This window comes from Centruroides vittatus, unplaced genomic scaffold (assembly GCF_030686945.1).
Source record: "Centruroides vittatus isolate TY-2023 unplaced genomic scaffold, ASM3068694v2 contig_345, whole genome shotgun sequence".
NCBI classification, from domain to species: Eukaryota; Metazoa; Arthropoda; class Arachnida; order Scorpiones; family Buthidae; genus Centruroides; species Centruroides vittatus.
Window position 1 is genome coordinate 2285303 of NW_027122170.1, and position 26809 is coordinate 2312111.

A 26809-nucleotide genomic window follows, 5' to 3' on the forward strand; every position below is an offset into this window, starting at 1 on the left:
GCTTTTAGAATATATATGGTATCCTTAGGCCAAAGACAAGGTCCTGTTGCAGAAAATATTATTAACAATGCAAAAAAGAATGGAAATTGGGTGTTTTTACAAGTAAGAATAATATGAATTTATAATTCTAAAATAGTTATAATAATAATTATTATTATTATTCATGTTGGTTTCATGTTGTTATTCATGTTATTCAGTGATAAATCAATTATTTTACATGTTCATATTATTGTTAAGTATAATTATAAATTTTACCATAAAAATTAAAAAACAAAATTATAATTCTGGTTAATAATAATTTTGCTTATAAAACTGCATATATATTGTAATTATACAACTATATGTACTTATTCTAATTATTATCCAAAAACATTGTAAAATACATTAAAACATTGGAAAAACCATCCAAGTTTTGCATTTGACCGTTACATTTTATCAATGCATGCACCTCATGTTGCACAACACACATCCGACCGATATTCAAAATCTTCCTATACTCTCTATGGTATATCCATCATCATTCTTCCCACAGCAATCACAATTCTAAGGCTCCTGCAAATTACTTGTTTTTGCTCAATGAAGAGTGATTCCGATTTGAGCAACTGCAGAACTTAATACACTTCCTCTACTGCAGGGTCATCATTTTTATTTATGGCACTTTCTGGAGATAATGTATAATAAGATATTCGAATATAGATGGGCAAAAGCTCAGATGGCTACTCTATCAATTTATGTACAGTACATCACGTTCTTCATGGATAATAATTACTATAATGAAGAATACAAATAAAAATATGGTATACATTGATATTTCGTCTTTACTTATATCTTTTACCTTTCTCTTCATCTCTTCCCTTTAATTCCTGTTTTATGAATACAACTAATATTACAAATATAAACATCCATTAACCCAATTTTTAGATTAATGCCAAATAATTGCTGGATTGCATTGGGCTATAATAATGCTACTCTTCATTAATTAAATGTCAAGTAATTTGGCCTAGAGCATTAGGCATCATCTAATTAACATTATTATACTAATAATTCTATAATGCATTTCCAATGCAAATTAAATTGGAAAACCATTTAAAATTTTCTATATAGTTTTCATATGAAATTCAAATGATTTTACATTCAGATATGATATTATGATACAGTAATTTACTAGATACATTGAAAAGTATCATATACATGTGTCATATATGACACATGCTCTTTACATATTTCAATCTATTTCTCATAACAATTTTCCAGTATTTAGACAAATGAGGAAATTTTCTTGAATGTTCTTTTTCAAAATATATGTTAAATAATTTCCATTTTGTGTATGCATGTAGATGTTTCTAAGAATTATCTAGTTTACATTTGACAAGAAATAGATATGCTTGTTTGCTTGCTATATTTCCATTTAAACTCTAATTCTTTTAGTCTGTCTCTTTAAAGAATATATTAGAAATGTAATTTGTTTATTAATTTAACTTTTCCTAACTTGCAGATGAGACTAAAAAGAAAAACATTCTCAATATACTGTATATGTGTATTGAAGATTTTTTTATCTTTATATATATATATATATACTACACATGATATTTTATTTATAAGAATTAAATGGAACTACATTATTTTTTTTTATTTAACTCCATACATAAAAAAAATTAATTTTTAAGAGGAGGGGTAACCTTCTCAAAATGTTAATAACTGTATTTATTTTAGAGAATGCTTTACTTTTAACATAAGAAATATAGTTTAGGAATGAACCAGTAGTTAACAAATGAATCCCCAAATAAGTAACTTCATTAACAATATTAGTTTCTCTTTCATTTAAGAAAAACTTATCTGCTTTTCTCAGCCTTCCACCTTGTCTAAAGATTATTATTTTTGACTTCAAAAAATTGATACGCAAACCCAAGGTAGAAGAATAATTAAGTGATCTATCCAATTTTCTTTGTAGATGAATCGGAGTAGTAGATAACACATGGAACTACATTATATTGTGGTTGTTCGTATCGAGAGATTTGTAAGTCCGTGAATAAATGTTATAAATAGGAACACAAAAACTTATGTATACAATTGAATATTCCTTTATTGCTCTCGGAACATGGTTCTTTTCTTTTTTATTTACAATTGATCACAAGTTGAGTATTCTCACTGGGAAGGGGTTGCCACTTATTCGCGTACAAGCAATAATACACGCATGCATAACATAAAACCTTTATAACTGACTTAAATACTAAACTTATAACTACCTTAAAACTAATATAATAGGAAAACGTATAGACTTAGGAAAGATAGAAAGTATATAGAAATGGATAGAAAGTACCCAGGTTCACGTTGATCGATCGATATCCTCGAGGAAGTGCCCTTTCACAATAGTGGTCTTTTATCCTTTCTTGTGATAATACAGAAAGCCTGATGACAAAACTTTAACTATATTTAAATCAGGAAATTAGTTAAATTATATTGGTGTTTATTAAGTTTGGTGTTAAGTGATAGACTTTGAAAAACAGTTGTCAGTTCCTGCGTTAAGAACTATTTTTAACTTTATAATATAAATAGCATCTTTTTTCAAATGATGAAAATACTGTTAACGTATCTGTGAAGGCCCGAATATAAGAATAACGAGATTCGATTTAAATTTTTTATTTTATTTTACCAACCGATTTTCGAAAGTTAGGGTTAAATCAAACACAGAAACAAAAAACGGAAAAACACCCGACAAATTTTCTCGTAAAAATTTGTCATAAACCATTGTTTCCACGGTAATACTTCCTTGTAGAAGATGAGTTAACTGTTGAAAAATAATTATATCATGTAATTCACCATTGGTCAAAAGGACTTCCACCCTTGACGTACTTCACAAAATCTCGAACCCGAGATTCCGAAATAAAAGGAAAACGAACAATGACGCAGAGAGAGAAAAAGTTTCGACAACTGTCAAGTGTGTGTGTGTCGTGGATTATCGTCCCCGCCGTTGAAGCCGTCCATCCCATCTATCTACAGTCCATTGACTCTTATATTCAAGCGAACTCTCGTTCCTCGGACTTGTGCAAATCTCAGGATCACTAAGGTATTTATCCTACTCGCGATGTTTTGTAAACTCTCTCTCTCCAATCACTCGAGACGTGGTTTAATAATTCGATTCGATGATATAAATACTTCCAAATATGTTAATTGATGTATTCCCTATCAATCTCAAAATAAATGGGTATTTTTGTTTAATATTAGAAGAGTGTGCGTTTCTTCCTCCATTGCCATCATCCGGCATCCCACAATTCGGAAAGTAACGCGTATCTATCCGCGAGAAGTTTGATAGATTGGTGTCAGTTCCTGACGTAAACGGGATCTTTCGATCCCAAATCCGTAACTAATCATTGACCGCTCGAGCCCTAATCATCCTTCCGACAACGAGGTCGGACCTCAAGGTCTTGTGCCGTTAAGAGGTAGAGAAGATAGGAATCATCCTCCATTTTCTACCCTCGGTTAACCTCACATATCTATTATAGATCCCTGTATTGTTTTTCAATTTTTTAAGAATTACAATTGATTATTTTTTAATAATGTGCAGGTTCTAAATTAAAATATATTTGTAAGAATGGATAAAATAAAAATTCAAAGATCATTTTAATTGTTAAAAGTACGACGCGAAAGAAAAACACGTACACGTGTTGATCAATTAAAATAAATTTAATTTCGCGTTGGAATAAATAATACAAATTCTTTATGGATTCCCGCTGTTCCTCGGTGTTCGTCTCGTAACCGTAAATCCGCAAGTACAGTCCCGTTACAAATGCCGCCCGACAATCTTACTTAACTAACGCGCACGAATTTTAACCGAACTTAAACTAATAGGAAGGGATAGAAGAAAAAAGGGAAGTAAGAAGGATTATAGGATAGATGGGTACTCAATTCCTTGGCTGTTGTTGGACGCAGATCCTTGTCTCGATCTATAATGCTCGTATGCTCGTACAATGACGGTTTCTTCCAGTTTCTGGTTTCTCTCGTACTATGACGGTTTCTTCCAGTGATCAGATTCTTTTCTCGATCTGTTCCTTTTGGCCCTGTTCTCAGAGCTCGCCAAACTCTCACCCTCGAGGTTCACAGCCACACGTCTTTCCTCGTTCGTGTCCAGCCAAAGAATGTCAGGTGGAACGTTCCCTTTCCCTCCAGGCTCGTTGCCGTCTATTGTTTTCCCCTACCTCCTGGTGGGCTACGGGTAGGTCCGAGTTCTCGGAAGTTCGAGACAAAGAGACAAAGAAAATTGGAAAGAAGGATAGATTGATAGAAATAGAATATAAATTAAACTAAAAACTATACATAAAATAAGGCGTACAGCCACAAAACTATACATAAATAAAGGCGTACAGCCACATAATATTAATATAATACAATCAATATTACAAAATTTTAATTATACATTTATAAATTTTTCAGAATTGTCATTTGGCTCAGTCATGGATGGTAACTTTGGAGACGATAGTTCAGAAAATTTACGAACGTCCAAAGGAAATACATGAAAATTTCCGTCTGTTTCTCAGTTCGATGCCGTCGAAATCATTTCCCGTTACAGTTTTACAAAACAGCATAAAAGTTATTAGTGAACCTCCCAAAGGTCTACGTGGCAATTTAAAAAGAACGTTTCAAGATCTAGACATCAATTTATTTGAAAAAAATAGTGTGTAAAACTTCTATTTTAAAATAATAGCATTAAATGTCTTAAAATCTATTAAAGTGAAAAAAGGAAATAACAAAATATGATTTAAATATAAATTATTTAACAAATACTGAACGATTTGAATTTTGAAAAAAAAAAATATATATATATATATATATATGTTACAGTTGTTTTAACTAGTTGAAACTAGTTTTTACTGGATGTCATTGTTAAAACCCGTTTTGTCTAGTTAAAACTAGTTTTAACCCAAATTCATTTTTGACTAGCAGTAAATTCTAGTTATAACAATGACATCCAGTAAAAACTAGTTTCAACTAGTTAAAACGCATTTTTACTGTAACATGTATATTAACATTTTAAAGTTTAAAATTTGAAATACTGAAATTTTTCAGTTAAAGACATCCAAAATTAACAAAATGATACTGTAATCATAAGCAATGTTTTATCTACAATTATTGCTTGATTAAATATAGAAATGCAAATTAGCAGAAGTAATAGCAGTTTTAGAGATTATAGATAAATGCTTATTGAAATGAAGTGAAATGCATACTTGGTTTAACAATTAAAACAGGAGACTGCATTATTTTGAAATTTTACTAAATCTAAATATTTGAGATGGAGCATTAACAAAGCTTCTTCTATGCAGTTTACAGAACTGTATTCATTCTCAAAATCTGTTCAATCAATTTTGATTAAACTTTATTATTTTCCATTAATTGCAATAAGGAATTAAAAAATTAATAAAATAAAGGAGTCCATAACTTTCTTTTTGAGATGTAAGGTTTTTGAGATGTATAGCACAAGCCTGCATGACAAAGCTATATCACACGAATTGCCCAACAAAGTTGTGCAATGTTCCTCTATCTATAGCTTGCCTTCTGTAGGCTTATAGAGTTGAGTTCATTCTCAAAATGTAATGGGCAGATTTTGATATAACTTTGCCATTTTTCATTAATTGTGATGAAGGATCAAAAAATGTAATGAGGACCCATTTAAATATAAAAATAGGAGTCCGTGACTGTTTTTGATGTACTGTACAAAGGTATTAAAATTACAATGTTTGTTCCTCTGATGTGACTGAGCACACCTAACAGAATTTAGGCCTGGGGATCAAAAATAAAAATGGCATTGCATGCTCCTAACGAAAAATAGGTGCAAAAAAATAAACAAACCAACCACAAGAACAAAGCAATCGCCATCAATTGCTTTGTTCTTGGATCGTCTCTTGTCTCTCTGCATCGGCAAGTGCAAGATCATTTTTTCATACCCAGCTAGTGCGAGGATCGTGTCTCCCATTGCTGGCAGATATAAGGATTGCTTCTTTCTTTCTGGCTTCACCTCGATTCTGTCACGATACAACAAAGTTGTGCAATGATGTCCTAGTTAATGAATGATATATAATTGATTACATATTCTACATAATACACTATAGCCTGAATAAAATAGAAACCTGCCTAAATGGAAAAAGTTATTTAGAATGAAGCTATTTTTTATGTTAAATTGTGAACTGTGAAGCGTGATAGGAATACACAGACACGTGAATTCAATTAAAACAAATTTAATTTTGCGATAAACAAATATATACAGATGAGTTCTTTTGGATTCCCTTGGTCCAATTTCTGTTACTGTCCGATGGTAACAATAACCCAAGTAGCTTACCTTCTTGGCAGTGGCGTGCCGTCATTGGAAGCGATGGAAGCGTCGCTTCCACCTTCCAATGACCTTCCCTTGTATTTTATAAAATATAAATTTTCATATTTTTAACGTACTTTGAATTAATTAAAATTAATATTTTATTATAACTGCATTATGTATCTTATTACAAATTTCTATACTACATGTGAAAAAAAACGATAAGATCGCTATTGTATATTCGAATAATTCGGTGGCGGAAGGAATGTCGAAACCGGGTCAGTTTCTAATCAGCCAGATTATATAGGCATTAGCACATGCGGTTTACAATGCACCAACCTCACCTGGTTTAGCTGGTAGAAGCGACACACACGTAAAGAGTCCGACTTTATATCCCGGAGCGGTTGTGGGCTGTTAGCCGCCTGCCTGTCAACTTCCAAGCAGCCAGATTATAGGCATTGGCGCATGCGCTTTACAGAGCACCAACGTCATGGTTTAGCTGGTAGAAGCAACACACGCGTAAAGAGTCCGACTTTATATCCCGGAGCGGTTGTGGGCTGTTAGCCGCCTGCTAGATATTCGGCCACCCTCGCCTGATTATGTGAATCATGAGCAGACTAGATCAACGGTGGGCAACCCCCAGCCCGCGGGCCAGCTACGGCTTGCGAAAAGTTTCTATCCGGCCCGTGAGATCTTTAATAGATTATTAAATTGGAAAAATAACTAATTAATAGTTATTTTTCCAATTCTTTGTAATTTTTGAAAACGATAAGAGAAATAAATGTAGTAATTAACTTTTTATTTATTTATTTCATATTTGCAGACTAAAAAAATTACGAGTCACAAGAAAGCGTCGATTAACTACTACGGCCCGCGGAAAAAAACGTAAAATTTATTCTGGCCCACGTTATAAAAAAGGTTGCCCACCCTAGACTAGATTTATAACTTAACCCAACCGATAGGAGTTTACTGGCATGTTTTTATGATAGTTCTGTATAGTTGACAAGAGTTTTAAAAAAAATCCATTAAAATATTTGATATATTTATTCTGCGTTTATTCCGCTTTCCCATCTTATATTACTTACGGATTTCAATGTTAAACCGGTGATATTACGATTTAGTACGTCCCATCTGTAAAGGGATGCAGAAAAAACGTGTACAATTTTAGTACAGTGTTAAAAATTAACTGTTACTTTGGCAGCATCATTTACAACCAAATTTAATGAATGAGACGTACAATGGTACAAAAAAAAGCTCTAGAATTTATTTTCCTTAAATTTACGATTTATATATCCGTTGTCATAAAAATTTGCCTTTCCACTGTTTTCCCAAGACTACAGATATTCAGGTACAAAGTAACCGGTTTTAATTTATTTCCACTTAAGTAGTAGTTAAATAATTAAGCGATTAGAGAATTAGAAACATATATAAAACCCTGATGAAAGAGCCGAAATTTTACTTAAACAGAAGCTTAACTGAACCAATCTCTTGCCGAGTACAGTGGGGTCTGATCTCTTTGTAATATTAGATGTAATAAAGACAGAAATTTTTCCAGTTCAATGAGAGTGACCGAAAAGTTGTAAATTTTGGAAATTTCCGTGAACACTTGGTCCTAAAACGAATTAGTTAGAAAACGAACGACGGACAATCTGTTAAGTTTAACATATTTAGATTTTTACAGCTATGGTGAGAAACGTTTAAAATCTACAACAACCCTGTCTTGTCCTTTGAGGTATACTAGTAATGCGACAAAAGAGGCATTCGACATTGACCGGTATCGGCACCCTCGGGATTTGGCACGCACACACCTACCTGGATCATCTCTGATTTCATTCATTAGCCACTCGTAGGGAGCTATTTCACTAACTTGTAAGTTGATTGTTTTAAGATTTAAAAAGTAAAGAATATTTTGTTATTTTTATGTACGTTTCTTCACAAAGTTATATTTAATTATAAGTTTCTTTAAAAGTATATTCAAACAATTGAAGAATTTTTTTTACTAAGCATGTATATTCGTCACACATTTTGTTTTACTAAGTAAGTTTTTTTTTATAATTTTAATTTTAGCCCTTATATCGTGGCTAGTGATTCAAAAATTTATTTTAAAAAAGTTTTGGTTCAAGACCATATAATGAAAAAGAAAACATTATTAAAAGAGAAAGACCAATGCCTAAATTAAACATAAATACGTCAACAAAAGAATTTCGACATTTTGACGTTAAAATTTATGACGAATGACGATTCTTTCGTAAAATTGAAGCAATTTGGAAATCAAAGCGGAATAGAATTTAACTTTGGTAGAGGATATAAAATAAATATTGAAAATTATAACGAGATAATTACGATTAATAGATATATCTAAATTAATAGAAGTTATATGTTTTTTCTCAAAGCGAGAATTGGCATTTAGAGGGCATAGGGAATTTATTGAATCTAATAACGGAGGTAATTATATTGAACTTTCTTATTTATTAAGTACGTCAGATAATCTATTAAAAATACATTTAAAGATGTATACGGTTTTTACTAGCTTATCGAACAAACGAATATGAACGAGCCCTGACGCGCAATTAATTGATTGCCCCTGTAAGTCGGCTTCTTACAGAAACACGACTTTCCTATCATCAAATGTCACGGCACGCCACTGCTTCTTGGTAACTACTTGCCCGGCAATACTAATCAAACCCGCGCGATCCTTAACTAAATTAAATTTAAAGATAGAAAAGTATAGAGATAGGGAAATGAAAAGAATTGATAGAATAGTGGGGTACCCTTGTTCTTGCTGAACTCCGATGTCGGCTGATGCTTTGTTCTGCGTGTCTCTGGGTTCATCAATGTTTTATATATCTTCTACTATAATTTCTTTTCGGTGTCTCTGATTCTACAGTCTGGATCCTCACCTCACGGCTCTCTATTCGGCCCTCGTTGAATTCCGTCTCACGAGCTCGCTGTTTTCGTCCGTGCTTCTTCGTGTCCGGCCAGAGAAAAAGTGACCCTTTGTGACCCAGATTTAACTTGTCCTCGACTCGAAGTCTTTGTCCCACACGGCCCCTGTGGGTGGGGAGTGGAAAGCCCCTGTTCCGAGAAACCAGAACAATGAACAAAAGAAGTTAGAAGGAAGGATTAAGAAAAAGAGAAAATTATTAAAACTAATTAAATCTATGATACATATGTACAAAAATATATGGCGTACAGCTACAAAATCTTATTATAAGCAAGAAAGCTGTCCAATGTTGAGAATTAAGATTTCACTCATTGACAAATAAGTAAAATTGCCTTTATGTATAAAGGTCATTGCACAAACACAACAAACTTTGTTCTGAGGACAATTTCAAATCTTAGTCTTTGTTGGAATTAACCAAATTGAATGCACAGAATGAACGAGTTTCTGTGAATCGAGTTCTTGAGAACAAGCACAAATATCATTTGTGCTTGTTCTCAAGAACTCATTGAACTCAACTCAAGAACAATTTGTATTGAATTCAACTCAAGAACAATTTGTGCTTGTTCTCATTCAAAAGTGAGAACAAGGTAACACAATGCTACCAGTTTTTCTTATATGGAGTAGTTAGTAACTAACTAGTATCAAGTATTTGATAACAAATTGATTAGCATTGTTGGTAACATTAAAGTTAATTACAGTATTAAAATTCTTCAAGAAGTCAGATCACAGAATAACTTTGTTTTCTGTGGTACTGAATTCAATTGGAATTTCAAACAGCAGAGTGAGAGACTACTTTTTTGGTATTCAAATTGGCTCTTTCACTATCATTTTGACTTATAACGATCACATCTGAGAAGTATTTGAATATCTAGAACAAGTTCTTGGAAACAACGAGAACTTTTTGTTATTAAATAGTTCTCAATTCTTTCATTCAAATACTTCCATCTTTAGATGGATTCACTTTGAATTAAACCTAGTAATAAAATTTGTTTTATATATCAGGTCAGTCCATAAGTCCGTGCGCATTTTTATGACCTCGAGAAAAATTTTGTTTTGCTGTTAAAAATGTCAGTCTAATGTGATAATTTTTACACCGAAGTGTTAAATTGGATCTCATTCATATAATACTGTTCAGAATTGTGAACATTTCAGTTGTTTATTTTCATTAAAATGAAAGTAACGGACGAATACAAAAGACATGTTTTATACTTTTTACTTTTAAGTGGTGAGAATGCTACAAATGCAGCCAAAAAAATAAATACTGTACATAATCAAATCGTAATTAGTGCAAGGACTGCGCAGAAGTAGTTTGAGAGATTTAGAAACAATGATTTTAGTGTGGAGGATAAGGCTCGTACTGGAAGATCCATTGACTTTGACGACGATGCTCTCTCTGCACTAGTCGAAGCGGAACCATCGTTAACAGTTGACGAAATTGCGGAACGTTTAAATTCATCCCACGGAACTGTTCATAGACACCTACGACAAATCGGAAAAGTTTCAAAGCTAGGAAAATGGACACCGCACGAACTGTCAATAGCTAACCAACAACAACGTGTAAACATTTGCACGTCTCTTTTATTCCGTATTGCTTTAGAACCTTTTCTTGGTAGGCTGGTTACCGGAGACGAAAAATGGATCCTCTATAATAATGTGACGAGAAAAAAACAATGGATGGATGGCGACAAGCAGCCAAAACACTGCAAAAGGTGGGTCGCATCCAAAAAAAATTCTTTTGTCTGTTTGGTGGGATATGTCGGGTGTAATTCACTTTGAGCTGTTAGAACCTAATCAAGCAATTACAGCTCAAATGTATTGTGAGCAATTAGAGCGTTTAAATGAAAAATTGAAAAAAAATCGACCGTCGTTACGAAAAATACGCACGAACTTATGGACTGACCTGATATATAAATTATTTTACTGTAGAAGTTTAATAAGTGGTATTTATGCAGTGTAATTTAAAGATTAAAAAAAAAGAAAAAAATACTAAAACCTATTTAAAATAGAAAAAATAATTCAGTACAGTGTGATTCTGGTTTTCAGTTCAACAGAATTATTTTTTCTATTTATAGCATTACTGTAATAGAGCTATAAAGGCTTCTCTCACTTTTTTTTTTATCTATTAACATTAAAATACTAGATAAAAAGATAACAAATATCTCTTTGTAGTAGATAGATTTCAGTTTTAAATAACATTAATAAAGTTATTTATCACAAATACAGGTAGGCCTCCTACAATGCGGTAGATACATTCCTTGAAAATACCGCATTGTGGGAAATCGCGTTATAGGAGACACCAACTTAATACAAAAACTGGGATTTGGTTCTAAAAAGAGAAAAACTGCAAAAAGAGAAAAACTTTTATGGTGTAACATTTTCATCATTTTTTAAATTTATGTACAGTACATAAAAAGTGTAAATAAAATTCAACATCATATAAAAACTAAAAAGATTATGATTTCAAGCCAAAATCAAAAAGAAACATAATGTTATGCTCACAAATTCAGTCCTCATCATCACTTATTATAGTTGTTTGAGAATGTTTGACTGGCCTTATTTCAAGATCTAAGCTTGTTTCATCAGGTTCCACTGCACTTATGTGATTTGTTGCAATTTTTCTGTTATGTGAAAGATAATTCGTCTCTAAATACTCTAAACCGCGTTGTAAAAGTACCGTGTTGTAAGAAAATTTCCACGTTTTTCAAACCACATTAGAGTGAAACCACATTGTAAAGGTACCACGTTGTAGGAGGCCTACCTGTAATTTGATAACATATTTGCTATTCAATAACAGTACTTTTGTTTAGATAAATAAGGAATGCATAGTCATTCTTATTAGATAATAAAAAGTGGCAATTTTGAATGTTATTACTGTTATCTTTTTATATTAATATTGGATAGATCTATATGCAGTGGCATATTTCACAAAAGAAGAAAGAATGGACACATTTACACCATTTGAATTCATAAAACACGCTGACTACTTTCTCTATTTCCTAACTGGTCTCACAAGTTACATATCATTTACAATTGGACAAATAACTTCCAATAATTAAAATTACTTATTTTTTATTCTAGAAATAGAGATTCCAAACGTCAAAATACTCTGTGTCAGAATATAGTGTGTTTTGCCACTTGGAATTATTTTCTTAATAATAAACACATTTTTGCTTATCAAAGCATTCCGTATAAAACAATAATATTAATAATTTTTCCTTATTCTTGATTAAAATTGCAGTGCTGAAGTTGGATTGGAGAAAGATGATTTTTGGTCTTTGCTTTTTTCATGCAGTTATTTTAGAAAGAAAAAAATTTGGCTCTTTGGGATGGAATATCAAGGTATTAAAAAAGAGTTTTTTTAATTTTTTACATCTGTAATCAACTTAAATACAATACATATTATAAGATTCTTCTTTTATATAAAAGTTGATTTGTTAGTTTATTGATAAATTTTTTGTTTTAAAAAAATCTGAACATTTCCTGATTAAATAAGACAAATACATTTGAAACTTTTGATGTGTAAAATAATGAAAACACAATTCATAAATAAGAGTTTAAGTTTTAGTTGTTTAAAATATCTGAAGATTAAATAAAATACAAATTATAGTTTTCTGTTCAGGTGTAATTATAGTATTGTGGGGAAGTACTCAATCTTTAGAGTATTCCCCATGCCGGAACAAAACAAAAAGAAACTTCAAAGAAATAAATCACACACTCCATGACTCCAATGCAAGGAACTTAAAGTTTATTTTAGTCCTTCCAATCACTACTCTGTCCTTTCGCTATAACAGACACTAAAACAAAAGAAACAACACACACAAAAAAACAATCTTGCGACTCTATCGTCTACACGTCCTCTCTCCATTCTTCTTCCGTCGAGCATGCGCGATCTCCCTCTCTCTCTCTTTTTTTCCCCCGAAAACGTGGCCCATCCTTTTTTTATCCTGCAGCCCACCCAAGGATCACGCAATAGAACACGTGATCTTTGGACCACATATCTCCCCTTCTCCCATTAACTTTTACAACAGGAAGCTTTTACGCTATGAGGGCCTGTCCCTTCTTTACACCGTGAACCACCCAAGGGGTTGGTTACGAACCGGTTAGGCAACAGAACACGTGGTCTTTAGACCACAGTATGTTTTATAAATTTTGGCCAGGCTGTTATGATAGTATGTAGGACAAGTCTATGTCAGTATGTGAAAGGTTCATGTTATATGAATTTAACAGGATCTGGAACACATCTCAATTTGCTTCTTGATCTTTAAATAATAATTTAGAGCTCTATTTCATAATATCCAGCTCCCAGCTGAGATTTGTGAAATGATCTGTACATTCATATTTCCAATAGCATCTACATGCTAAGTAAGATTTAGATCTGTTTTTAATTCTATTTCTTTAGAAAAACCTCACAAACAGCTTAAGTAGTTGAAGCTGTATCAATTAGTTATTTTGTTTATAGAGGGAAGGAAAACAGGTTTATCACTTATTTGATCTATGGGTATTTAAAACAGTCTTTATTTTTGCAAGCTGAATATATTTGATTTTTTTAAAATCTATAAACTACTGATAAAAAATTTACTTTAACATTATTAAGCAAATTTTTTTCATTATGAGCTGAATATTTGTACAGCATTTCTTCTCAATTACAAGTACAAAAAGATTGCAAAGTCTTTTTTGAGTAAAATTTTAGGTGTCAAAGATAGGAGAAAGTTTTTTTGGCCAAAGTTGTTTGTAGGGTTTAGTGAGGCAAATCTTGATTAGTTTTTGTATATTTGGAAAGAACTTGCAATCAAATGTTTGAGAAAGTATTATAACTTTTCTCAGATCACTTACATTACTATTAGGTAAGGCCACTTATTTGCCAAAGCTTCTTTGGTTCCTCCCACGCAAGTGAAAAACATGTTGAGATCATTTGATAATGCATAGAATTTACATATGGTTTTGATAGACTCTTTGTCCTTTAGGAGGAAATTTTCCATTTATCCTTTTCCATTATGCCAATTAGTTTTGTTTTTTTAAAAAAGATTCATTTACTTAAATTTAATATATTGCTTTAAATGAATTTTACCAATTTAGTTAACAATAGCTGATTTTTAAGCATTTGGTAAACTGGTAAAAACACTTCTAATATTAAGTCCTTCTCTTTTATATTATTTTTATTTATTTATTTTTTATTTTTTGTTTTAATAATAATTTTACATAACATTGTGGTACCGTAACCAAGCAGCCCGAACAATTGTCATAAGTTACACGTGCAATTTAAATATTGCATGGGTAACTTATGACAATTGTTTAAATATGGTATTACATTATGAAAATTTAAATCATAAGAATCCTTTCAATTAAATTCTTTGGGATAGAACACAAAATGCTATGAATTTAGGAGTCAAAGCCTTATTAGTAAAATGCTTTTTGGGACCTCTTCCACCCCATCATCAGATCTAAATATATAAAAAACAGAAATTTGAATGAGAACATCTAGTATTTTTCAAGTGCTTTAGGAAGTTTGAATGCATGGTTGGTTTTTTTAAAAAAAAAAACTGTTTTGAAGCAAAAAAGTTCCATGTGTAAAGTTAAGCCTTCATTTTGTTCCTATTATATTTTACATTAATATTTTACCTATTGCATCTTCCATTTATTCCATGTATTTACCTCAATAAATTGGGAAGGTTAGTATCCAAAATCACAGCTTACCTCTTTTATTGTTGCAATTCCTAAAATGAACTCTTCGTATAAAGACCTACATTTTTGTCTGCAGCTATACTCAAAATTCTCGAACACAGTATCTACTATTACATTTATTGTTCTGTGGGGACCAGACCAGAATTCTGTTTGGCACTGTGGCATCCAGTTTTGATGTACCATTACTCATTTAGTTTCTATTTAATATGAAATAAGTTTTTTTTTTTTTTTTATTGACCATTCTTGTCATGTACTATATCTGTACATCGACATCAGTCAGGCATTTGATTCAGTTATATTTTCCTTATTACTACAAGACTTTTTAAAAACTCTTGATGTTAATTTAATAAATATAAAATATAAATACGACTTTACAAAGTTGGAACTTTGTCTTGTCTTTACTTCTGCCGTTCTTGATGTTAATCTTTCTGTTTTAGCTTGGTTAAATGATTTATTTTTTACTATGTTCCTACAGAAGTTAAGCTAGATGACTTTTGTTTTTGTAATTTCTTGCCAGTGTGCAGAATTTCTTGTGGTTCCAAATTAAATAGCAAGATCAGAAAAGTAATAAGAAGTCTATTCGTTGTGTTAATTTTAAAATTATAGCCAATGCTGATGATCTAAAAATAATCAACTGTGATCAAGAAACTTCACAAGCTGATCACTATTTTAGTCATCTCCCTAGAGTTTTTAAATCTTAGATACTGTTTTGAATAAATTAATTTTGTGTTATTTATTATTAAGAAGTCAAAACTGTGAGACTTCAGAAATGTCCTGGAACCCCCACTAAATTTATTAATGTTTAATATATTTTTTAAAAAAGGAAATATAATAATAATGAAAAAATTTTTTCTCAGAAACATGACAAAAGGAGCTAGGCAATGTCAGACCCAAGAATTTGATCCCAAGTAGAGATAACTATCTCTGCTTGGTATCAAATTAAATGTCAATTTTGACCCATCCTGCAATTTAAGTTGAGTTCTCATTACATTTAGTAACAAGTGAATGACCACTTAGAAAGCAAAACTGAGGAAAGACAACCATCATAATGGTTGATTGGGGACATAAAATAATAAAAGCCTCAAATTCCAAGGATAAGAGAGCTTCTCCCAATGATTTATCTAAGTGCAAGACCTTTCTTTGTTGTGTCTTTAACTTCACCCTCAACTTTCTCTCTCTCTCTCTCTCTCTTTGAATCAATGTCACCTCCTCTCTGGACTGTCAACAACATCACCCCAGGGCCACTGAGACAATAGGACCTTTCTCTTTTGGACAGATCCTCTTCTCTCGGGACTATCCTCCAAAAAAAAAAAAGACTCAATGGACTTTCTCATCACTGATGGTAACATTGAGAGTTTCTGTAAGTCTTTTTATAAATTAGAACAAACTTTTTTTTGTAACTGTCAAGTCTGGCTACTTACATTGCTTTACTCAAAGTGTCAGATCTACATAATTGTATCGCACACCGGGATGAATATAAATTACGACTCACATCAACCATTAATCAGTGTGAATACAATTAGCACTTTGAGCAATGAACATTTTTGTAACCCCTTCTGAGCTCTTCTTCAGGTTTTTTATAACTTGTTTTGAATTATAAAAAACCTGAAGGAAGAGCCCAGAAGAGGATTACGAAAATGTTTGTTGCTGTTGTAAAACGCACGTGGTGAAAAATAAGTCCGACGAGAGGATAAAGGAAATTTTAACAACTTTATTTTAATTTTCACCCGCGTTTGTTAAATTATACAGGATTCTCGATACACGTTTGTATTCCGACACTCCTTTTACAAAATCACTTAAAACTCGGCAGAATCGTGGTCGAAAAACTCGCGACAAAAGAATCGATGTACGCGACGCGTTACAGAAGGGGCGCGAAAAAGAAACTTATAACTAATTACTTAAAACTACTTATGCTAGAGAGGGAAAGAGAAGATGTAGAAAATAGGACAGAACAAGACAAGAACGGGTACCCAAACTTAGCTGGTGAACTTGTGATGGTGGCTACAACTCAGGCCTTCTTGGACGATACGAGATTCGACGATCGTAATGTTCGAATTTTCTAATTCGTGTTCTTCCGATAGACTTCCAAAAGAGCCTTTGTATCAGATTTCTAGAGTTTTTCTCTAGAATTCGTAACGTTCGGTTTGCTGCCTCCTTCGTGCTCCCGTCGGCGCGAAATTCCTGGAGACCTCACTAAACACGTCCTCACAGCTCGTCGTCTCGGCCCAAAAGTGGCCAGTCTATCCTTCTTCTAGCCCCTGCAGGCTATATCTTTTTCTTTGTCTTAAAAGCAGTTCGTTGCCACCCACTGAGAGAAGTTTCCAGAAGAAAGAGAGCAGGGAACAAAGGGTAGAGAAATAAAGGGAAAGAGGAATATATACATATATATAAAAAATATACAAAAAAAATATGGCGTAAGACCACATACGCCCCCCACACAAGGTTAATTACCGTAATGCAACTTACAGTAATCTAATCTGCGACCCCTGAGGTCGTACCGTCGTTGCGGTGAAGTATTTAGTTTTATTCCAGGATCACTGCAGGTGTTTCTTTTCTCATACCCGTCTTGGTTATCCTGCGGCTCGTCTGGAGCGTCGTTTGTTCGATGAGTCCAATTCCTGATGTATTCATCAACATCTTCATCGATTGGATCGTTACTAGGGTTTTCTTCTCCTGGTTTTGTTGGACATTTGTATGATTCACGTCTTTTTGTGTGTTTGTACATTGGAAAATGACACAGTTTTAGGTGATCGATATGTACAGTGAACTTATCATTCCTATTGTTATTGCCGATTTCCACTGTGACGGGGCCAAGCTTACGTAAGATCCGATAGGGTCCCTCATACTTAGCAGAAAATTTTCCCGAGTTCTTATTTCTACCTTTGCGAAGAAGCCATACACGCTGTCCCTCGCTCCAATCGTTTAATTCCCTGTTTTTGTTAATACGTTTTCGATTAGCGCGATTCCGCCGTCTCCTCCTATTATATGCAGTCTTTCTTATGGCGTTTAGTCGATCTCTTAATTCCATCCCGTAAGGTCTTTCAGTCTCAACGCCCTGCGCTTCCTTGGGTAATGCAACGGGTATGCGGTACTGCCGAGTGTTAATCGGGCGGGTAGATCTAATTATAGGTTTATGGGATGGCCCTTTCATTCCTGTTATTTCTTCAATTGAATCTGAGAAGCGTTGAGGGTATTTTTCGAGGATACCAAAAATTTTCTCCCTTTCAGCTGGTTCTAGGCCATCAAGCCCTTGAACTTTAATGGGGGTGTTAGCGAGGCAATTCATTAGTGAAACGACACTCCCAGATATGTTATGCGGCTTAGCATTCATCGACTTTCTTAGGTTTTCAACAATTTCCGGGATGTTCTTAATGACATCCATGCCTAAGATAGCCTCATATTCCACGTGTTCGGGGAAGGACATACACGCTATGGTCGTAGGGTGTTCCGCTTCGCTATAAACTACGGTGACTCGAATAAGTTGTTCGCACTCCGTTACTATCCCATCTATGCCCCGTATCCCCAATTTTTCCTCTCTAACGTTAGCTCCCCTGACGCAATCTGGTGGAATCCGTTTTAAAATTACTGAACTTAGCAAGGACTTTTCTGCTCCAGTATCTATGAGCGCGGTTACATCCTGATTATTCATCTTACCCTTAAGGAGCGGGAGACCTTTATCTGATTGAAAAACGTGTGTAGCCAGATTTAATTTTACACCAGGAGTGCGATACTGGCAATTATGACACTCCTTTATAAGTTTAAATTTTGATCTGTTCTGGGTTGGGCAGCCCCGGGCAAAGTGTCCGGTATTTCCGCAAATGAAACATTTCTTGTTCGAAGCTCTACGTTCTGTATTCTGATTACGCACGAGTTTATTCACTGCTTCTGTTAGATTCTCGATTTGCCTCTCTAAGTAGTCGATTCTATCTCTCTCGTCAATTCTGGGGATCGGGACAGTATTATGGTCGTCATTACTAAGCCTGGGATCCTCTTCTGCCGCAGTGTAAACCCCCTTTCGCTCAATCTGATCGCTACACTCTCTTTCGATTCTTTCCTCTATTTCCGCAAACTCGAACGCCTCCTCTAAGGATTTTGGGGACCGTCTCACTACATTGGCTTTTATCTTTCCGTTTAATCCTTTTATAAACCTCTCGGTGATTACATCGTCACGCAGCGCTTTGATTTTGCTATGGTCCTTAACCGCTCTGGACAACAAAGTCCTCGTACGTATAGAAAAATCAGTCACAGATTCATTGGCCGCTTGTCTCAAGTTTAACAACTGGTCAATAATATTTTTTTCCCCGGCCTCGCTTTATATCATCATAGGAGGAAGGATACTGTTCTAAAAGACAAAAAAAAATATTTAGCGGCTCCCCTTTCAATCTAGCCTGGAGGACTGCAATTTTCACGACATCACTCCAACCCGCTAAGTGTGCGATATTTTCCACAGTCTGAAAGAACTGCTTTACATTTACTGAATCGCTCTGCGAATTCGAAAACATGGGTATCATCCCTAGGAACCCGGTGACTACTAACGGGGGATTACCGTTGGCCCCGTCACCATGTACAGTACTTCCTACTGGATTACTCATCGCCATAATAATATAACACTTCGCGATCAATAAATGAATATATACAAACTATAATAAACGTTCCCAATGAAATTCTGCCGAATAGTACCGACAAGGAGTTTTTATAGTCGGAATCCTGTCGCGGACGCCATTGTTGTAAAACGCACGTGGTGAAAAATAAGTCCGACGAGAGGATAAAGGAAATTTTAACAACTTTATTTTAATTTTCACTCGCGTTTGTTAAATTATACAGGATTCTCGATACACGTTTGTATTCCGACACTCCTTTTACAAAATCACTTAAAACTCGGCAGAATCGTGGTCGAAAAACTCGCGACAAAAGAATCGATGTACGCGACGCGTTACAGAAGGGGCGCGAAAAAGAAACTTATAACTAATTACTTAAAACTACTTATGCTAGAGAGGGAAAGAGAAGATGTAGAAAATAGGACAGAACAAGACAAGAACGGGTACCCAAACTTAGCTGGTGAACTTGTGATGGTGGCTACAACTCAGGCCTTCTTGGACGATACGAGATTCGACGATCGTAATGTTCGAATTTTCTAATTCGTGTTCTTCCGATAGACTTCCAAAAGAGCCTTTGTATCAGATTTCTAGAGTTTTTCTCTAGAATTCGTAACGTTCGGTTTGCTGCCTCCTTCGTGCTCCCGTCGGCGCGAAATTCCTGGAGACCTCACTAAACACGTCCTCACAGCTCGTCGTCTCGGCCCAAAAGTGGCCAGTCTATTCTTCTTCTAGCCCCTGCAGGCTATATCTTTTTCTTTGTCTTAAAAGCAGTTCGTTGCCACCCACTGAGAGAAGTTTCCAGAAGAAAGAGAGCAGGGAACAAAGGGTAGAGAAATAAAGGGAAAGAGGAATATATACATATATATAAAAAATATACAAAAAAAATATGGCGTAAGACCACATTGCTCAAGTGCTAATCGTATTCACACCATTTAATGGTTGATGCAGTCGTATTTTGTGTATCAGATCTAACCTTTTCTCCATAAGGTTTAAAATTTCATCACCCTCATCTGGACTCTAACACCGTCACACAATATCCATATCAGTTCTTATCATTGTTTTTTTTTTTTTTACTTTATTTTATTGTATTCAAGTTTTATATTTTTCATTCATTGCTATATCACTGTATTAAATTCTTTAATTTACATGTTAAAAACCATAAGCCATACATGAAGCTGTTTCGAATCAAAAAAGTTCTGTTCTGTTTTTTGAAAATTACGGAAAATACTAATATTTTCCGTGGTTTTCCGAGAACATTATAACAGGATCTGATAACAGGACAGTGGTTCCAAAAATCATTTTACTAAAACAGCTTTGACTTCTAAAATTTGTTTTTTCACCCTGTAGTTGCATTTTATACTCTTGTATAGAATTGTATTAATTTTTCTAATTTAAATGTTTTTATTTTATTTAGTATGAATTTAGCGATAACGACTGCACTTGTGCAATAGAAACACTAAAAGTCATATGCAAAGATGGCATTATTCATTGGGACGCTCTGGAATATTTAACTGGAGAGGTAATTTCTTTTATTATTTTTATTTAAATTACACAAAACTAAATAGCTTATTATAGAACTTACTAAGTAACAGTTTTCTGTGTAATTTGGATAAAATATTACTTGAAAATCTGTAAAAAGTATTATAAAGCCACAAACATATGCACCATTAATTTTCTTTGCAAAATATTTATTTTGTTTTGTTAATGTTTATTACAATAAAACAATGAAAACAGAATATTTTTATTAATTAAAATATTCTGTTAATTCTTTATAGTAAAATTCTGCTTACAGTAGTTATAAATTCAAGTATATAATCATTTGAATTTTTATTAAAAAAAGGGGAGAGGAAAGTCTGTCAAATTTAATAAAAAATTTTAAAAAACTCAGTTTAAAATTATACACTTTAATGCTGTATATTATTGGAAAAATCTGTTATATTAAAGCATAACTTTTTAATTTTTATTTTTATGAATGGCTGGATGGCCAAAGCAGTTAGAACATTAGTCTGTTACTCTAAAGATCTCGGATTTGAACGAAGGTTAGAAATAGCAAGAATTTTTTGGGAGTGGTCTGTACCAGATATGTTGGCCTTATCTCTCACTGGGTCTATTCACCTTGTGTTCATGTGTAATATGTCTGCACTGCATGTTGACAGTATTGGGAGAACTTGTGCACTATTTGCTTGTAAAAGATGTGAATAAGTTTGCATGTGTCATACAAAGACGAAAGCTGCAGTTTTCAGCCTTATTTATTCTAAATCAAAAGAATCCAACATCAAAACTGGTGAGACTGAACATGAAATGGAAATTTTGGATGAGATTCTTCAAGTTGCAAAAAGGTAGAAAGTAACAAGAATATCTGATTTCACAGAGGAAATCATATTAAAATACAGCAAGAAAACTTAATTTCTATAATTCTTTCCCATGATTTCAAAGTATGAGACATTAGTTTAAAGTTCAGAAATAAATTTTTAACTTAAATTTGATTTTAAAAAATTCTAGACAGAAAGGATTTACAAAGTTACAAATGGGGAAGAAACCTTCGTGAAGAAACACAATCAAAAATTACATTTGCCATCATTTTGTGAGTGAACACATAAGAATACACATTTCTGGGCATTTGGAAATTTAGAACATGTGTGTCAAGCATAAGAAACAATGTGGTTGCAAAGGAATAATAACATGCATGCACGAAAGCACATCAAATGAAGTGGATGTGAATCAATGAATGCTCACACACAAAAAGGGTAGACACACTGTATGACTGTTCCTATTGTGGATCTGGCCAAATCCACAATTGATATAATTTAAAAAGACCTTCTTGGTGCCCTCAGGGTGGAAAGAGCAAAAAATGAAAATATTTTCTTATTTTTTGAGAAAATAAGTACAGCTGCTATTAATTCTTTATGACATCATACTATAAAAAAAGGTAGAGAAAAGAATAGTGAATTTTTATAACTTGACGCAAAAACTTTTTTTAACAAAGAGCAACTGTGGTGGGTAAACCCCCTATGTATATTATTATTATTATTATGTTGGGTTAAGTGAGATATACTCGGTTAACACCGGTGGCTGTGTACTATGCCGGACCAAAGTCAAGGCATAGTAACCAAAACAGAAATTAAAGAAGTGTATCAGTGTGTGTGTCTGTATTCAGGAATTTTCTCACAATATGACATGTATTCAATATAGTGGCCTTCTGTAGAGTGATATATGTGTTTCTATTCAATTGTAATGTGCCCAGGCTTTTGTGTAGTGTGTGTGGTATGACACCTGTAGAGGAGAGAACAACAGGTACAATAAGCACCCTATCCATCCTCCACAGATGCCTTATTTCCTGGGCGAGTTCTGTGTACTTGCTAATTTTTTCAGTGCATGCGTTTTGTATATTGTGTGTTTGGAATGGATATGTCTATAATGTATGTGATTTTATTGTGTTTGTCAATGAGTGTGATGTCTGGTCTGTTGTGATAAATTGTTTTATCTGTGATTATGGCTCTGTCGTAGTACATTTTGTGCGTGTTGTTTTCCAATACTGTCTGTGGAATGCATTTGTAGTATGGTTCGTGGATGTCTACTAATTTGTGTTTCTTTGCAAACTCTTGGTGTATTATATTTGCTACTTGATTATGTCTGTGTAAATAATCTGTCTGTGCCAAGAGCTTGCAACCAGAGGTGATGTGTTGTATAGTTTCTGGCATAATGTGACATTTTCTGCATGTGTCATTTGTGAGTGTTGTATCTTTGAGTATGTGTTTTCTGTAGTTTTTAGTATTTATGACCTGATCCTGTATGGCAATCGTGAACCCTTCCGTCTCCCCAAAGAGGCATCCCCGAGCTAACCAGCTGTTTGATGCAGTTTTGTCAACAAAATCCTGGGCCAGATCATAAGGATGCCTGCCATGGAGTGCCTTTCGAGCCCACGATTGCTTAATGGTGTCTATGCTTTTTATATGTTGCGTTGTGTCCATATGATGTGAGTGTAAGTTTAATGGTGTGTTATTCGAGTCTGCTAGAGTTACTGCTTTATGTAATTGTGATATTTCTTGTTTTTCATAAAAAAACTCTCGCAGTGACTGTATTTGTTTGTAGTGGAGGTTAACTATGTCAATCAGGCCACGTCCGCCATCTTTACGTGGAAGGGTTAATCTTTCTGTGGCGGATTTAGGATGATGTTGTTTATGCTTAGTAAGTGTTGTTCTTGTTTTCCTTTGGAGTTGCTCGAGATCTGTGTGAGTCCAATGTATAACTCCAAAAGAATATGTGAGTACTGGGATGACATATGTGTTTATTGCTTTAACTGTGTGTTTTGCATTTAACTGTGTTCTGAGAATAGCATTTAACCTACTTTGGTATTCTTTAATTAATCTTTGCTTTATTTGTGCATGTTCTGTTAGTTTGGCCTGTTGGAATCCTAAATACTTGTAGAACTCGCCCTCTTCCATGGATTCAATAATGTCTCCATTTCCAAGCGCAAAATCTTCTTTCTTAAGGATTCCTTTTTCTATGTGAACTGTTTTGCATTTATCTAGGCCAAATTCCATTTGTATGTCCTTGGTGTATGAATGTGTGATTTGTAGGAGTTGATGAAGTTGCATAAAGTTTTATGTCATCCATGTACATGAGATGTGACAGTGTAAACTGTGTTGTTTTTTCGTGTCTGATATTGTAACCATATTGCGTGTTGTTTAACATGTTGGATAATGGGTTCAGGGCTAAGCAGAACCAGAGAGGACTCAAGGAATCTCCTTGAAAAATTCCTCGCCTAATAAAAATTTGGTTTGTTTGTATGGAAGTGTTATGAACCCTGAGATGTAGTGTTGTTCTCCAGTGCTGCATAGTGTTTTGAAAGAATGCAATGAGTGATGGATGTATTTTGTACTTGTGTAGAATATGTAGCAGCCAACTGTGTGGAACACTGTCGAATGCTTTTCTGTAGTCTATATATGCCATGTGTATGTTTCCGTGTTGTTTGTGTGCTTGCCGTAGAATGACTGAATCTATGAGTAACTGTTCTTTGCATCTCCTGTGGTTTCTACGGCAACCTTTTTGTTGTTCTGTAAGAATGTCGTGTTCTTCAACATGTTTGTATATTTTGTTTGCAATACAGGATATCAATAATTTGTAGAGTGTTGGAAGACATGTAATTGGTCTGTATTGTGTGGGGTCTGTGGTATTGTTGTTTTTAGGTTTCATGTAGGTGATGCCCTGAGTAAGAAAATTTGGCATGTCTTGTGGATTGATGATGATGTGTGTTAGGTGTTTAGCTAGTTCTTGGTGCAGTGATGTAAACTTTTTGTACCAGAAATTGTGAATGTTGTCTACACCAGGTGTCTTCCAGTTGTGTGTTCTGTTAACAGTGTATTGGAAATCGTGTATGTTTATTTCAGCACAGGGCATAGTTGGTATGTTGTGCAAGTTTCTGTTCTCCTCCTCGATCCAGCCTGCATCAGCATTATGCGTGACAGCACTGGACCAAAGAGAAGACCAATATGTTGTGAGTTGTTCTTCTGTTAGTGTGCCACTGTGCTGTGTATCAGTGTTTGCTTTGTTATTAATTTGTCTGTAAAAGAGTTTTTCATTGTTTGTAAATAATTTATTTTGTTGTTTTCGTAGTGTACATGTATCGTTTGAGTCTACGTGCTTTGGCAGCAAGTTTTTGTTTTAGTGTATCAATGTATTCTGTGATGCGTGTGTTGTGATGTTCCTGTTTTGTGTGTGTTTTTATTTTCTTGAAAATGTTTTTGAGCTGTTTCCTTAATTTGGGTGTTATGTTGTTTTTAGTGTATTGTGTTAGCCTGCCTAATTGCTGTCTAATGTCATTTATTTGTGTTTCTATTCTTCTCTGCCAGGCAGGCTTGTGATAGAATTGTGTTTTCTGTGTATTTGTCTGTGATTGTACTTTCAGTCCATGGTGTGTCACTACTGTGACTGCCCCAGCATAAACTAATGTATGAATGTCTGCGAGTGTAGAAATTGAAGAATGTAGTGTGGTAGTAAGTGAGTGTTTACATAATTTAGTGTTTTTCCTACTTCCTTTGACGTGTTGATTTTTGGTATTCGTGGTCGTTGTGTGGGATCTGTGCCTGTATATTTAGTGAGTGTTTCCTGAAATATATGTGAGAGCGTATTAACTAAATCCATGTCTATGTTATCAGTGATGGATGAGGAAGTGTCTATAGTATCATTAGTAGTAATTGTTGTATGTGTGTTATTATCAATGCTTGTTGCTGGATTATCCTGACAGGTTACATGATCTTCATTAATGTTAAATGTTTCTGTCTGTTGATGTATTTGATCAGCAACCTGTTGTTTGTGGAATAAGGTTGTTGTGTATAATTGTTCTTTTTTGATCAACAACCCTTTGTTTGGTGACAGTGAGGTGAGGATATTGTGTGAATCTATGGTGTAGTTGTCTGTATGCTGTCATGTTTGTTTTGAATTCTGTGATGGTGTAGTAAGTATGGATGATAAACTCGTTTATTTCTATCATCCATTTCATCTGTTGGCGTGTTTTTCCAGCCTTTGTGGTCTATGGATGCAATGCCACAGAAACACAAGGAATAGGTTGGTTCCTCACATCTGTTGAGGACATTGCAGTAGTCATGGTTGAGCCGGCACTGCTTTCACCACTGGTAACCAAGGGAGACTGTGACCTATTTTTTAAACGTGAGCCTCTGCCTAATCCACAAACACAGACCTTGTTAATGTGGGTGACGTCCGAGCCAGTATCATATTAAGATCTGTTTACTATCATGATAAATATCTCCACAGAATGTAGGTGTGTGGTCACTCTTAGCTTTATTTCTCCCCATAGACCTTACTGGCATGGGTGTCCCTACCAGGAGCTTGTGCTCCAGCCTGCATTGCCCTATGGATCAGTAAAATTACTGGGCTCTCCCACCACGACCAGGTGGTGACCACAGAAGAGTTATTATTATTATTATTATTTTGTTATTATTTAGTAAGTTAGCATCTAATACACTTATTCTACTAATCCTATCGTTTCCCACTGTTTAATCCATTCAACCGCAAAATATTTATTTTATGGCGAGTTTTGGGCTGGCGAGGGGTCACCTACCTAGGTCAAGGAGTATAAGGACAACTTTTGCCATTCTGGGTCAAGACTGCGAGAGGTGAAGCACGTGGTAAGTGAGGAGACGAGTACGAGTGACGACGAGAACGGGACCAGAGAGTCAATGGAGATTCAGAGTTGCGTTAAAGAATCGGTACTATCAAGATATAAAGGAGGATTCGTAATTGGATATTTCATCCTGCCGA

The 26809-nt window shown here is 34.2% G+C and overlaps 1 protein-coding gene across 3 annotated transcripts in view; it reads left to right on the top strand.

Moving 5' to 3' along the window:
• Positions 1-26809, top strand: part of Dhc16F (Dynein heavy chain at 16F) — a 383439-nt gene that overhangs the window by 341893 nt on the left and 14737 nt on the right. For all 3 annotated transcript variants that reach the window (XM_067269011.1, XM_067269009.1, XM_067269010.1), the window contains exons 62-65: positions 9-102; positions 4432-4672; positions 12487-12587; positions 20943-21047. In XM_067269011.1, coding sequence (XP_067125112.1) covers positions 9-102; positions 4432-4672; positions 12487-12587; positions 20943-21047 — 541 coding nt within the window. The remainder of the gene's footprint in view (positions 1-8; positions 103-4431; positions 4673-12486; positions 12588-20942; positions 21048-26809) is intronic.